The sequence below is a fragment of the Panthera leo genome, chromosome A3 (genome assembly GCF_018350215.1).
Source record: "Panthera leo isolate Ple1 chromosome A3, P.leo_Ple1_pat1.1, whole genome shotgun sequence".
Classification (NCBI taxonomy): Eukaryota; Metazoa; Chordata; class Mammalia; order Carnivora; family Felidae; genus Panthera; species Panthera leo.
The window spans coordinates 14,442,304-14,458,005 of NC_056681.1; the positions used below are offsets into that span (position 1 = coordinate 14,442,304).

Sequence of the window (15,702 nt, forward strand, 5' to 3'; positions counted from 1 at the left end):
AGTGGTGACGTCAAATGGAAAACAAGGCGAATAAAAGCCACTAGATGAGGGGTTCAATGAGCCACTTTGGACTCCTGGCTCTACATGCGACAAGCTGTGTGACCCTGAGGACGTCCTTTATGCTTGGGGCTTGGGTTTCCTCATCTGAGAGATAAAGGGTGCGTAGTCAGGGTCTTGAAAGGAAATATATAAAGTAGCTAATTTGAGGATAGCTTAGGAACGGGTCTAGTTACAGGGTGTGGGCAGAGGACATGGAAACCATGAGGGGAAGTGCAGATCCTCGGTGGTGGGAGAGGGGTGAGGGAGAGGGGGTGGCTCCTTTACTCCTGGGACACATACAGCCCAAGACGACTCTGAAAGGGGGACACTGCCTCGGATCTTTCTCCTCAGCCACCCTCAGCTCTCCCACTGGCGCTCCCCATGACCAACCCAACTGTATCCGTCGGGGTTCTCCAGAGAAAGCAGAACCAACAGGATGCATATATGTGCATCTATATGTATATCCAGGAAAGAGTCCAAAGGCAATCCGCTGGCAGAATTCCCTCTCGCTCAGGGGAAGTCAGTCTTTTGTTCTACTCAGACCTTCAACTGATTGGACGAGGCCCACCCCATTAGGAGGGGGCAGTCTGATTTACTCAGACTCCATTGATCTAAATATAAATCTCATCCAAAAAGTCCCTCACAGAAACAGCTAGAATAACGTTTGACCAAATAGCCGGATGCTGTGGCCCAGCCACGTGGACACGGAAATCTCACCATCACACCTACGGAAGCCAGAATGCGGGAGGGCCCTCTGAGGCAGCCCATCCAGGTGAAGCTCCAGGGATCAGGGCAGGGAGGAGAGTGGAGACTGTGTCTGGAGGGGTAAACCGAGAAAACACGGCACGGAAGGTTTAGACCAAATCGCAGCTTGTAATCTAGCGGTCCCTGGGTCTGCCTCCAGCCCATAGTCAGGGTCTCTTGCCCCCTCTCGTGAGTTTTAAACTATTAATTGATTGCTAATATTTTAAACTCAGAAAATGTCACGTTAGAACCTAGTTTTGTGCTGCTCTTAGAAAAGAAAGTGTCAGAAGGTCTGGCAACATGGGACCCTATTGCTATCTGGCAACAGTAGTTTGGAGTTGAGTAGTGGTGGTGGGATAACTCAAGTTGGAGGGTAAACTCTCTTGTTTGCCACAGTCCCCACCCCTCCTTAATGTCTTAGGCTGACTCTCTTCATTGTAATTTTTTTTTTAATTTTTTAAAAAATTATTTATTTATTTTTGAGAGAGAAAGAGAGAGAGTGCGAGTAGAAGAGGAACAGAGAGAGAGGGAGACACAAAATCCAAAGCAGGCTCCAGGCTCTGAGCTGTCAGCACAGAGCCCAACACGGTGCCCGAATCCATGGACGGTGAGATCATGACCTGAGCCAAAGTCGGACGCTCAACCGACTGAGCCACTCAGGTGCCCCAAGACTCTCTTCATTTTATTTATTTATTTTTAAATTTTTTGATGTTTATCATTTATTTTTGAGAGAGAGAGAGACAGACTGAGAGTGGGGGAGGGGCAGAGAGAGAGGGAGACACAGAATGTGAAGCAGGCTCCAGGCTCTGAGCTGTCAGCACAGAGCCCGACGCGGGGCTCGAACTCATGGACCATGAGAATGACCTGAGCCAAAAACGGATGCTTAACCAACTGAGCCACCCGCGTGCCCCAAGACTCTCTTCACTTTAAAACACAGATTTTTAGAAGCACCTGGGTGGCTCAGTCAGTTAAGTGTCCGACTTCGGGCCGGGTCATGATCTCATGGTTCATGGGTTCAAGCCCTGAGTCGGGCTCACTGCTCTGTCAGCACAGAGCCGAGAGCCTGTTTTGGATTCTGTGTCTCCTTCTGTCTCTCTCTGCCCCTCCCCCACTTGTATTCTCTCTCTCTCTCTCTCTCTCTCTCTCTCTCTCTCTCTCTGTCTCTCTCAAAAATAAACATTTTTTAAAAATTTTAAAAATAAAAACACAGGTTTTTAAAACAGAGTACAAAAAAGGAAGATAATATATCCCCTTAATAAATGTTATACTGATTACATTTCGCGAGGATACTGTTTGGGAGACATTAGGTTGAATAAAACATCCGATCAAAGTAAATTTCAGTTTTTTATGTGGCTACTAGAAAATGTCTCATTATATACTCGGCCCACATTCTGTTTCTGTTGGATACTATTATCTGTTTGGTAAGACTTTAGCCACCTCCCCACATTCTCAGACCGAGGGGGTGGTGGCAATATTCTATGCCCACAGGCTGTACAACTCAACGACTCCCGTGTTCCATGGACTACTGATTCTGACTCTGGACCTGAAGGCTCACCACTTCCTCTTCCTGTTCTGTCTTATGGTTCTGAATCTTCCACCCAGAAATTCCCCCCAACAAAGCTGCTTCTATTTCTGATGATTCAGAAGACACTTCTGGATGTAGGATGTGGAGCCAGGCCAGCTTTACAGAGGCAGAAGTGACTGCCTACATGTGCTGAGAAGAGCCAAAAATATCTTCTGCCCCTTCCCCCGCTGCACCACCGAACTCCCAGATCTTACGTATTCCTCGGAGGCCTTCAGGAAATGGTCAACATGGTCCTTTAACCGATCGGCTGTCCGGTCTCAGCACACAAACTGGGCGAATGCCGGGGTCTTCCGGGATGGCTCCCCTCGGACCAGCACGATGCCCTGAAATTTCCTGTGCGAGGGGGACCCAGGCTAGGGATCTGACTTGTGGGCATCACAGAGGCCTGTATTATCAGTGAGGTCTGAGCAGCCTGGGGCTCACGGAGGCTGAGCTGTCAGCCCAGGTCTGAGAAAGCAGGGCAGGAGTATTTGGCTGTTATGCCCTGGGTGCTCTGCATACATTATTTCATTGAATCCTCAAAGAATCCTAAGAAGTAGGTAGGAGTAGTCTCACGAGAGCAGAGTCCACACAAGTTCAGAGAAGGACAGTTTTCTTGTCCAAGGTCGCACAGCACAGGAAGTGCAAAGCTGGCATTCAAGTGCAGACCGACTACCGTCAGCCCGGGGCCCCTGCAGTTCGGAGGGACCCTCAGACGGCTCCCTACGTCAGCCCCACGGAGGCTTTCTGCAGAGGTTGTGAGTCGAGAGCCCTCTTGCTGGCTTCGGCCCACGGACCTGTTAAGGTTGGTCCGCACAACGGTCTTTTCTTTTTCTTTTTTTAATGCTGGCTTGAAAAACTTGGAGACTTTTACGCCCAAAATGGGAATGACGGGCATCTTCGGAAACATTGGGAAATCTGGTCATGTTGGGCCTTTGTTCAAGGGACCGGAGCAGGGTAGAAGCTGTCCTTTCCGAAAGGGTCTACACGCGGCAGCTCACTTCTGTTTCCGTGTGTTCTGCTCTGCCCCTTAGCTGGCCGGCCTCCGCACGTGCATGTGTTTCCTGCTCCCTGCCTGCTCTGTGCGATCCATGTTTGGTGCCCGGCCTGAGCCCCTGGAGGGGCTCGTGGTCTGGGAAGGGTGTCAGGCCCTCCGAGGGCCACAGGTGTCTCATTCACTTGTGTGACTATGAGAATGTCACTTCCCCTATCCGGGCCACAGAACAGCCCCCTTCAGACCTGAGCAAGTGGCCGAGGCAACGTGTCCTTATAAAGGAAAATGTGGGGGAGTCTGGAATACGGCTTCAATGGCCCATCCCGTGGGGGTGGAGGCCTGGGGGCGCAGGGGAGGCCTCCCTGGAGGAGGCAGCCTGCTGGCAGTGATGGAGGACAAAGACGCTGGGGGGCGAAGTGTCTGCTTCCGGGCAAGGACTGGCTCTCAGGACAGCCCAGAAGTGTATCTGCCAGACAATGTCTACAGCAGAGCACGTATACAGAGACCTCACACTTATTAAGTGCCTACTGTTTGCACTTTCGGGTGCATCTGAAGGTAACCATGAGTCTTGTGAATCCTTCCCTCCACACCAGTAGAGCAGAGTGGTCGACCAGTAGACTCTGGAGCAGGACCGTTGGGTATAGATCATGGCTCTACCCCTTCCTGGCTGAGTGGCTTGGTTAAGGGAGTTAATTCTTCGGGGCTCGTTTTCTGAACTGAAGAATGAGATAACTTACCAAAAGGGTTGTCGGAAATAAGGATTCAGGGGATTCAAACAGAACTATCGAGGAGCCTGATGCTTAGTAAGTGCTCAGTAAATGTTAACGGTTACTGTTGTTGCTCCCTCTTAAGAGGAGGCAACTGAACCAGAGAGATGAGGTCACCTGCTCAAGGTCGCGCAGGTAGGGAGGGACAGAGCTGTGACTTGAAGCCAGGTGCATGTCAGGCTAAAGACAGAAGGCCAGCTGGAGAGGGGACCAGCTGAGTGGAGAGCCACTATGCTTGGAAAAGAGTCTCAGCCAAGGTGCCAGTGTCTCTGGTGGGTTCCCACCACACAGAGTTGGGGATCGGGTCCTCTTGGGGCACACAGCTGTGGAGGGTGAGGGCAAGGCAAAGCCAAACAGGGCTCAAGTCCTGCTGTTGCCACTGCTGAGCGGTGTGGCTTCTCTGAGCCCCGGTTTCTTCCTGTGCGAAGTGAGAGCAGTTCCACCTTCCTGCTATCAGGATTACAGACATCGCTTGGAAAAGGCTCTTTCCTCCCACACCTTCTACCCACTCCCGCCTGCCAGAAGAGGAGGAAGCAGCTTGCCCGGCCCTCCGGGAGGTGGGCCCAGGCGGGGCGGGACAAGGTGACCAGGAGGGTTTAATTACAGGCCAAAAAGCAGAAGCACCAGGGTCTCCTAAGTTCTGGAGAATGCAGCTCCCCCCACTTCCTCTCCACCTGCCCATCGCTGCCTGAGCCCGCCCGCCCGGATCCACAGCTATTCAGGAAGCATGAAAACCGCCGAGCACCTCGCCAGGACCGGGTAGGTCTGGGGACCCTGGACTCCGGGACCACAGGCAAGAAAACGGCAGTCGGGCATGGCGGGTGTGGGCTTCGGCCCCAAGCTCTGCCATGCCCTGGCCGTGTGACTTTGGGTACATCTCCACCCCTCCGGACCTCGGTTTCCCCAGCTGTGAACGAGAGTCGTGATCACGACTCTCATTGTAAGAACTGACCGAGAAAACGCACGCACAGCGCTTGCCATCACGCTCGGCTCGGAGTACGCGCGCACAGCAAGCAGGTGCTCCTTGCACAGTAGGAGGAGGTTTAGTCCTAAATTGAGATGCCCTCCGGGGCTAGAAAGGCCACAATTCGTCTTCTCTAACTGCCAGTGGGTCCGCGGTGCTGCCCAGCTTGTAGCAGTTCCCGGGTTCGTCTACCCTCCCAGCCTCCCGGCCCCCTATTTTCTACCCTCTCCTTCTTCTTCAGGCCTGCCCTGCACGGCCTCGTCCGGTACGCTCTCCATCCGTGCGGACCTCGCTTTCCTGCTACCCTGAGCAAACAGAAGCAGTCACACCACAGCTGACACCCGCTGCACGCAGACACCATTCTAGACGCTTGTGGCGTGTCAGGGACACCGAGGAGCCACTCGCTGCCCCGGTGGCACGGAGCTCCAGTGACAGATCACAGCCGATGCAGTACTTACTACGTTCCAGACACAGAGTGGCCCTCTGAGGTCCTACTTCACGGCACCATTTTACAGACATGAGTCCCATTGTGTATGCAAATGAGAAAACTGAGGCCCGGAGGGATTAGAAACCTTGACCAAGGTCACACGGACCGTGAGTAGTGAGGCGAGGATTTGGACCCAGGCAGTCTGGAGGCCACGCCCTTAATCATTGCTCCTTTCCGAGTCGGAGGAACTGAGATGTACGTGCCCACACTTTGCCCGTCCATTCACGGTCATCTGAGCCCGCGTCCTCTGCCTTCCCATCTGCTACATGGGATGACCACCCTGCTCTTTTCTGAGACCCGCCCTCAGATTTTGTGCTGTCGATCATACCCCCCTGCCCCCACCTGTGAGCCTCCCTTTGTCCACGCCCCCTCTTGATTGGCAAACCTGCTAGAGTCTCTCCCATCCGTGTCCCGTCCCCACCATCGGCCACGGCACCATTTCTGTGCCCCTTTATTGCAAAAACGAGTCAGAAGAGTTGTCGGGACTCGGGTCTCACATTCTTCTCCTTCCAGTCTCTCCTGGGCCCACTCTAGTTGGGTTTTGGCCCAAGGTGCCACCAAGCTACCCTTGGGCTGTCTCCAGGGACCTCCTCCACATGGCGAAATCCAATGGTCATTCCTCAGCCCTTGGCCTTGTTGACCCTTCAGCAGCACCTGACCTATGTGGTCGCCCCCCTCTTCCTGGAACATTTTACTTGCTTGGCTTCCCAGACACCACATCACCTTGGCTTCTCGGCCTCCTTCTCGCCTCCAACCTGTTCACCCTGGAGTGCGAGGGCTCAGTCCTTGAGTCTCTGTCCTCCCCGCTTAACACACTGTCCTGAGGAGTCGGCTCCCGCCCCCTGGCTTCAAGTGTCATCTATAAATCAACGACTTCGTATCTCATTTATTTCCCGTCTCTGGAAACGACGCCTCGGTGTTGCAGTCGCTCAGGCATCAAACCCCATGGTCATCCTCCACTCCCTCCTCCTCCTCGCTCCCCAAGCCAATCAGACGGCCAGTTGTAGTAGTTCTTCCAGCAGAATGTACCCAGAACCCAACCTCTTTTGACTACACCTCGGCCGTCATCTTTAATGTGGGCTGGATGAGGGCGGGGACTCTTGTCCGTTTCATTCATTCCTGTTTCTCCAATGGCGAGCACACAGTAGTTGCTTGCTGAATATTTTTTTTTTAATTTAAAACATTTATTTATTATTAAGAGACAGAGAGAGACAGAGCATGAGCGGGGGAAGGGCAGAGAGAGGAGGAGACACAGAATCCGAAGCAGGCTCCAGGCCCTGAGCTGTCAGCACAGAACCCGACGCGGGGCTCGAACTCACTGACCGTGAGATCATGACCTGAGCCGAAGTCGGACGCTTAACCGACTGAGCCACCCAGGCGCCCCTGAATAGTTTTGAATAAATAAATATAAGGACAGCAGAGTAGAAAAGTTCCTGACTGGCCAACGGATCCACGCTCCTGCCCCTCCACATTATAGAGGAGATCTTGAGGCCCGTGGAGAAGGGATCACACAACAGGCCAGCAAGACTGTGAATTCAAGTAAAATAGTATGTCTCTCTCCCCATGTTTTTTTCCTCTTTCTTATTCTCTCTCCTCTGCACTTCTCTCTCTGCGGCTCTTTCATTCCCCGGGGCCGGGCACCCTCGCCAAACCGGAATGGTGGACACAGGCAGCCCAGACATTCACCCTCACCTCCCCAGAAACTGCACGGAAACTGGGCGCCTCCCAACAACTCCAGTGGGAATAGCCCTAGGGCAGGCTCTGACTGGTTCGGGGCGGGTGGTGGGGGTTTGGGGGTAGCCACGGGGGAAGGGTGCCGAGCCCTGTGGCTAAGGGGTGGAGCCTGTGAGCAATCGAAGGGTTTTGTGGATCAGGGGCCTTGGGCAGACAGCCAACCCCTCGTCCTCCTGAAAGACGTCCCCCCAATTTCCTTGTGTGCAGGTGGAGGGTCTGGCACTTGGGGCTCCGCAAGGCCCTTGTCCCACTGCAGGCTGCCTGGGTCGCCTTCTCTCAGCCTGTCCCAACCAGCTGTGGCCAGCTGCTAACCCAGCTCCTCCTGTGCGGTTGCCCGGCCGTTGCTGCTGCGGGTCTGACGCACCGCTGGCTCGTGTCCTCGCTGCTTTACCCTCCGGGACCCTCAGCCACAGTGGCCACTGTCTGCGGCCTCCTGGTCTTCCTGGTCCTGGGCTTGGTGCCCCCCGCGCGCTGCCTGTTTGCACTCAGCGTCCCCACCCTGAGCACGGAGCAGGGCCGCCGCCTGCTCCTGTCCTGGAGCACCGCCACCCTGGCCGTCGCCGTGGTGCCCAACGTCTTGGCCAACGTGGGCGCGGCCGGGCAGGTGCTGAGATGTGTCACAGAGGGCTCCCTGGAAAGCCTGCTCAACACCACGCACCGGCTGCACACAGCGTCCGGGGCTCTGGGCCCCGCTGGCCAAGCAGGCGGCCGGGGCTTGACCCTCCAGGCCCAGGGCAACGGCTCTGTATTCCTGCTTCACATGCTCAGGGTCACTCAGCAGGTGCTGGACGACTTCTCTGGTCTGGAGTCCCTGGTCCGGGCGGCCGTGCTGGGGACCCAGCAGGTGGTCGCGGGGCTCTTGGTGCTGGGCCTCCTCGTGGACTCCGGCTGGTACCTCCACCGCTACCTGACGGACCTGCGGTTTGACAATATCTACGCCACACGACAACTGGCTTTGCAGCTGGCCGAGGCCCAGGCCACACACCTGGTGGCCTCCCCCCCAGCCTGGCTGCTCTGGGCCGCCCGGCCGAGGCTGTCCCAGGGGGAGCTGCTGAGCTGTCTCCTGAGGCTGGGACTGCTCACCCTGCCCCTGATGGCCACAGCTGTGATGGTGGCTACAGACCACGTGGCCTTTCTCCTGGCTCAGGCAGCCGTGGACTGGGCGCAGAAACTGCCCGCCGTGCCCACCACGCTCACGGTCAAGTATGATGTAAGTAGGGTGATGGGAAGAGAGGACTAGAGTCCTCTAGGAAGCCCCCTCGGAAGGGCTAGGGTGTGTTAACCATTTGATCTACAACTGAATTTTATTTGCCTTCGAGTCCCAGCCCTTGGAGAAGCTACGGGAACCTGGGGCATTCACAGGCTCTTGTAAGTCCCACCGCAGCCTGATGCGCTGGGTTCTATTTTCACCCCGAGTACAGGAGAGGACACAGATACCCAGAGGCTTTAAAATAATTCGATGCTTGGGGCGCCTGGGTGGCTCAGTCGGTTGAGCGTCCGACTTCGGCTCAGGTCATGATCTCTCAGTCCGTGAGCTTGAGCCCCGCATCGGCTCTGTGCCGACAGCTCGGAGCCCGGAGCCTGCTTCGGCTTCTGTGTCTCCCTCTCTCTCTGACCCTCCCCTGTTCATGCTCTCTCTCTCTGTGTCTCAAAAATAAATAAAATGTTAAAAAAAAATTAAAAAAAAAAATAATTCGATGCCCAAGGTCACTCTTTTCCTACGTGGCAGCAAGTCTTAGTCTCTTTTTCCTCACTTGTACAAAGTGGATCAGTCCCCCTCACCCCACAAGGTTATTGTGAGTCTTAAGTGGTAGTTTGTAAAAGTACCCAGGCACTCCAGGCCACACAGGAGGGGGTTGATAAATAGCGGCTATCATTAAAAGCTGACATCTGTATATATCAGACTGTATATATTGAATGATCTAGGCCAGGAGTCCGCCAACTATGGCCCGCGGGCCAAACTCTGCTGGCTTCCCGTTTTTGTAAATTAAGTTTTATTGGAACATAACCATGCCATTTGTTTACGTGTTTGCTGTGGCTTTTCAACAAAGTTGATAGTTGAATCAAGGACTGTATGATCTGTGTATGATCTAAAATAGTTACCATTTTAGTAGTGACATATAAAATATTTACCATCTGTGTTCCATTGGATATATTTATTATCCGATCAAGATTTGTGGTTTTCAATCTTTTGCCAAAAATCTTTTTTTTTTTTTTAATGATGAGATCTCACACAAAACTCCACTGCATAAAACCAAAGTTCAGACTCTGAGTGAATAATATTAATGGCTAATATTTAGTAAGTACTTATTATATCCTAAGAAAGTGCTTTCTCAAACTGCATGAAATCAATTTAATCAACTTGGGAGGTTATGGCCACTTTTTTTTTAATGAAATCAAATAGACTAGAAATTTATGAGACTATATTGCAAAGGATAAGGTTAAGGTTTTGTTTTTATGACATTTTTCTCTGATCACAATACAATCTGTGCTTGGAAGGTGCTGTGAAACGCGTTTCATATGGGAAGGGGGGGTCACAGTAAAGAAATGTATCAGGCATTGTCCCGAGGGTGGCACCTGATTTACCTTATCTCATCAAATCCAAGATGTCATTGATTGCAAATCACATGATCATTTTTATGTGTCATTAGGAAAGAAAATGCTGCCAATCAAACCAAGACGCAATGCCTTCTTATCATTTAGAAGTAAAAAATATATACTTCTTATTTATTTTGAGAGAGAGGGAGAGTGGGGGTGGGGCAGAGAGAGACAGAATCCGAAGCTCGATCCCAAGAACCATGAGATGGTGACCTGAGCTGAAAAGAGTCGGATGCTTAACCCACTGAGCCACTCAGGCGCCTCTTATCATTTAGAATTTTAATTGTATTCATATAAAATAGTTCACTTCTCATTTCACATAGACTTATCTTATCTTTCTCAGGTATGGAAAAAAAGAAAAACGGTGGATTCGTTTTGTGACGTTTTCCTAAAACGTCCTTCCATTCAAGCCTGACTCCTCTGAATGGCTCTGCTTGAGTTCTCAGCGTCTGGGGGTTTTCACCCAATATTACCGGCCTCTGTGCCTTCGAGAGCTGGTGATGCCCCGCTATCATTTCCAGCATTTTCCTCCAAGCTGCAGACGCCCACTCTGCAAGCTTTCTTGCTGGCACCCTCTGGCCCTCTCACAAAGCGTGAAATGGCACAACTGTGGAATGGGGTTACAAATCCCATTGCTTGAAAGACACATCTTGATCTCAAAGAGGTTAAAATGTGGGGGGAGAGATGAATCCCCAAACCGACGAAATGTGATAGCTCACTGTGCCTGGCCGAGAAGTTGGCCCTGGGCAGACCAGGATCCAACCCAAGAAGTCTGGCTCCAAAGGTCAGATGGTTAACCTCTGACCTCCCTGCCTCCCCCTGCTGTGCTCCAACATACCCCAAGGGAATTGTAGAGCTTAGGAATAGGCTCAGGGTGTTGGCACTCCCCTTGGCTGGGACAGATTCCCGGGCTGGCCACATGTAACACTAGGGGAACTTAGATTTCCCATCTTTTGTCTTTTTTTTTTTTTTTAGTGTTTATTTTTTAAAGACAGAGCACGAGTGGGGGAGGGGCAGAGAGAGAGCGAGACACAGAATCCGAAGCAGGCTCCAGGCTAGGAGCCCTCAGCACAGAGCCCGATGTGGGGCTCGAACCCACAAACCCGGAGATCATGACCTGAGCCGAAGTGGACGCCCAACTGTCTGAGTCACCCGGGCGCCCCAGGTTTCCCATCTTTTCAGCAAGGCTCATTCTGGGCTCAAGCTCATAGGATTGCCCATATTTGATGAAAAAGACGTCTAAAATATTCACTAAAGGGCTTAGCAAAGAGTAAATGACCAAAGCACCCGTTTAGTATTCTGCTCAGAAAGTAATAATGAAAACAGCATTTGTACGGTGCTTTTTGTTTGTCAAAAAGCCTGCCTCAGACTCCCCATCTCATCAGGCCGTCCTCCACCCCCAGGAGGCTGCCTTAGTTCTGCGCCCATTTTGCAGATGAGGACAAGCCTGCACGAGTGGCGGGAGACAGGGGATGGCTGGAGCGTCTGTTGACTTGGCCTTTTTCTCCTCTTTCGAGGCCACGTACACGGTCCTGGGTTTCGTCCCCTTTCTCTTCAACCAGCCGCCTCCGGAGAGCCCCTTCCTCTCTGCTCACAGGTCCTTCCAGTGGGAGCTCCGCCTCACCTCCCAGGGCTGCCGGCTGCTGCCCGCCCAGCGCCCCCACGCGGCCGCCCCCCTGGCTGCCGGCGCCCTGCAGTTGGCGGCCTGCGCCACCGTCCTGCTGGAGACCTACGCCCGGCGCCTGCGGCACACCGTCGCCGCTTCCTTCTTCTCGGCCCAGGAGGCCAGGAGGGCCCGCCACCTTCACGCCCGGCTCCAGCGCAGATACGACAGGCGCCGAGGCCAGCAGCTGCCCCCGGAGACCCCCTCCTGCTCCTGACACCCGGGCCTGCCAGCACCCGGGCCCGGCATGTAAGGCAGAGGGGAAGCAGCGCGGGAGCCGCACAGACCTTGGTCCTTGCTGTGTGACCTTGGGTGGATTGCTTCGCCTCTCTGAGCCTCAGTTTCTATGCCTGCATAATGACTGCATAATAATAACCCATGTGACCTACTTTCCACGGAGGGGGGGCGGGGGAATGTGGGAAGGGAGGAATTCGATACTGGGGCGTAAAAAGGCCTCGAGAAGCAGTAAAGCATTCTGCACAGTGACCCACGAGGGAGTGCAGAGACAGCCCCAGGTTCCTCCAGACCAGCTGGGGATCAGTGAAGGCTCTCACCTGCATCAGGGGCCTCCGACTGGCAGATGGAAACTTTGCCTAGCGAGATGTGCCCAAATGCTCCCGGAACTTATTTATATGTCCCCCGAATCTTCTGAGGTTTAGCAGCCTAACATTTTCTTGATTTTCTAAATGAAGTATTTATTAAATCCTAAGTTAGATTATGTTACTCCTTTGTTTCAAAATCCTTTGGGGATTTCCCGACCAGGCTTGCCAGCGTTTAGCAAATAAAAATACATGATACCTGGGTCCGTTTGAATTTCAGACAAATAACAAATACGGGTTTAGTGTAAGTACGTCCTTGGGACTTTCTTATACTGAACATACTTGTACTAAGCCTGCATTTGCTGCTTATCTGAAATTCATATTGAACCGAGTTATCCATATTTTATCTGGCAACTGTATCCCCATCCAGGTTCTAGTAAACCCCCAGCTCCCTCCCCTGTGGGCTTGGTATTATTCCCTGTTTTCCCCTCCAGGTCATTCTCTGCCCTTCTCTTTCCCAGGAATCAAAACTCCGTGAATTGCATCACCCCGGCTCCCTTGGCCTCTGACTTCTAGTCGGGCTCAGCCAGTGGGAGTCACTGGCAGGCCATCCAGAGGGAGAGAGGAGAGAGATGTCAGGGTATTCATTCCTGCAGCCCTCTGGGCTGTTTGGCAGGGATGGCATTCCATTACCAGCAGCCACAGCTCCTGTCTGGCTGGGGGGCCCCTCTTCCGTGGCTAGAGATCCCCCTGGGTTCTGAAGGGGTACAGCTTCCAGGGTTGCTGGTTTCTGAAGGCCTCGCCATCCTTCTTCCCTTTACCAAGTCCCCGCCTCTGTACCTTCCTCAAACTCTCTTTAGTTTCTCCCTTTGAGACCACCGACCCTTTCCTGCCAGGAAATTGATGTGCCCTGGGTCACAAAGCCCTGCTCAAGCCAGCCTCTCCCTCCCTCCCTCTGCCCCCGGCTGCCTGGACTTCAGCTCCTCAGACACACCAGGCTGGCTTGCACCTCAGGGCAATGCCCTTGCTGTTCCCACGTCCTGGAACACGCTTCCTTCACGTCTTGGCATGGACCGTTTCTTTGCATCCTTTGGGGATTGGCTCAAACGTCACCTCCTCGGGAAAGCCCTCCCTGACCACTCTACCCAATATTGCCTTATCCCAGCCAGTTTCACTCCATCACAGGAGTGGGCGCTTGCTCATCTGTGAGCCAATTCTGGCCTGCTGCCTTGTTTCGTGACCAGAATTTTATTGGAACATTGCCACACCCATTAGTTTGAGTACTGTCTCTGGCTGCTTTTGCTCTGATGGCAGATTTGAGCAGTCGAGATGGGGACTGCATGGCTCACAAAGTCGGAAATATGTACTATCTGGCTCTTTAACTAAAAGGTTTGCTGACCCCTGATCTATCATATCAAATTGTTTCCTCTTCTCCATAAATACCCTCATCGATATTCTTTACTATCTTACGTATCCATTTAGAGATTTAGCTACTTCCTTGTTTGTTCCTTGCCGTGTGTTTCATGTCGCCCCGCAAGACTGTAAACACCGCACGATGTGTCTGGTCCTCCACGGTATTTCCAGTTCCTAACGCAGTGCCTGGTGCAGAGTAAGCACTCGGTAAAAATCAGTTCAACGACCAGGTATCTGGAGGTGGGACTGCGCCGCCCCCTCTGGTCTCAGCTCCTTTTCCTGAAGATTTGGGGCTTGCAGCAGGGAATGGTCAGGCCCTGGAGGCAGCCCGCGTTGCACCAAAATTTGTGGCCAAAGGGGAAATGGACAAAGCAGTTGAGAAAGAGTTCCCCAGGCAAGTGTTTGGACTTAAACAGCCAGCGTGCGCTGTGAGTCACCAACCGGGGTTAGCTGAGCCCCACTCTTGCCATTACGCCACCCACTCCCCAAAGGGAGTTGTGCTCATCACTGAGGGCCATCGTTGGCCTCACGCGACACCCTGCCTCACCGCGGCTCCGTTCCCACAAAGCTGCCTCGTGGTTTATTTAGGCAGTGGCTCACCCACACGTTTTTTTTTTTTTAAATTGCACAACTAATCCGTGAATCCTCGTCCTTACAAAAATTAGAGCGGTACAGATAATAATAGCTAGAGTCTGTTGGGTGCTTATGATGTGCTGGGAGCGTGCACAGAGATGCCCACAATCCGCTCTCGCGAGTCGGCGTGGGCGGGCTCTAACATGCCGTTAGATGTGCCCCAAACTCTGTGAAAAGCTTGGTGTACATAACCTTATTTAAACCTCACAAAAGTATATGAGATAGATGGTATTATTCTTATCCTTCTTTTAGAGGTGGAGAAACCACATTCAGAAAGGTTCGGTGTTTTGCACAAAGTCACACAGCTAGTAAGCTGCAGAGACAGAATTTAAATACAGGTGGTCTGGCTTCCAGAGCCCCCCTTCTATACCAAAAGCTCTCTGAGGCAGGCAAAGGGGTCATCATTATGCCCATTTTACAGATAAGAAACCTGAGGTTCAGAGAGGATTATGGGATTTTCCCCGAGTCATAAATGCTAATGTTGACCTTTCTCCTACCCAGGGAAGAATCCAAACTTCAAAGAGGAGAGTTGAGGAAGGGGGAGTGCTAATTTCCCTTGACCCCAGCAGTGGGGAGCCCTGGGGTCTCAGGGTTGGAAACTTGGCAACATCAGAAGCCCTCTGCTGGCTGCCACAGGCCCAGCTTTGGGGATGCGCAGCCAAGAGGGAAAGGTTCCAGGTGAGAAGTTCAAGGCCCCTGCTGCTCCCTCTCACTGCCCACCTGGAAATGCCCACGTGACCCTGGAAATGAGTTCGAGCGCTGACTTCCAATCCCCACTCTGGCACTTGCTGGCTCCATTATTAAGAGGAAGGAAAACAAAACCAAAATATCTCTACACTGGGAGACAGAGTCCCTGACCTCTAATCTCTTCAATTAACACCCACCTTGTTGTAGGGTAGGTGTTCTTGGTTATTTACGGCTGTGAAGCAAACTACCCCCAAAGCTAGGGACCTAAAACAAAGATCTATCATTAGCTCACAAAGTCCTGTGGGTTAACTGCCCTCTCGCTTATGGTTTCTTGCATGGGTGCAGGTGGAGGGGGACAGGGGCTGGGGCCATTTCCAATGGCCTCTGCACTCATTGTCTGGGGCCACGGGGCTCCTTAGGTGTCCTGGACAGAGCATCCTTGAACATCTTACCGGAAAATTGGGGCTCTGGGGGGCCAGAAGCAGCACCTGCCAGGCCAGTTAGGAGCCACGCTGGAATCGACCAGCATCGCTTCTACCAAAAGAATCCCAGACCAGAGGGAGTGGAGAAATGGACCCTGCCTCTTGACTCTTGCAAAAGAGTACGTGGGACACCTCCCTGCGGCACCCTTGGAAAACCCAGTCCCCTACTACCGAGCAGGGGAAGCCAGGGGACCCCTCTGGCTTTCAAAGAGCAGAAGCTTTCCTGAATTCGGCTGACAAGGACTGTCGGGGGGGAGGCTGTCTATCCACTTGCATTCTCCAGATGCTACTCCGGGCAAAAAGGGAAGGACAAATGGCGATAATCTCTGTAACATGGCAATGTTATTTTGAGTCAGCCAGAGACACGTGCAAATCTCAGCTCTCATGGGGTGAT

General features: G+C 52.8%; 1 protein-coding gene across 1 annotated transcript; it reads left to right on the plus strand.

The window, feature by feature from the left end:
- Positions 1–4,835: 4,835 nt before the first annotated feature.
- On the plus strand, positions 4,836–12,669 carry LOC122214826 (osteoclast stimulatory transmembrane protein). Its single transcript, XM_042930068.1, is given in 6 exon segments — positions 4,836–4,867; positions 5,314–5,337; positions 7,501–8,503; positions 11,409–11,764; positions 11,766–11,969; positions 12,615–12,669. Coding segments are annotated over 6 exon segments (1,674 nt in total).
- The last annotated feature ends 3,033 nt before the right edge of the window (positions 12,670–15,702 follow it).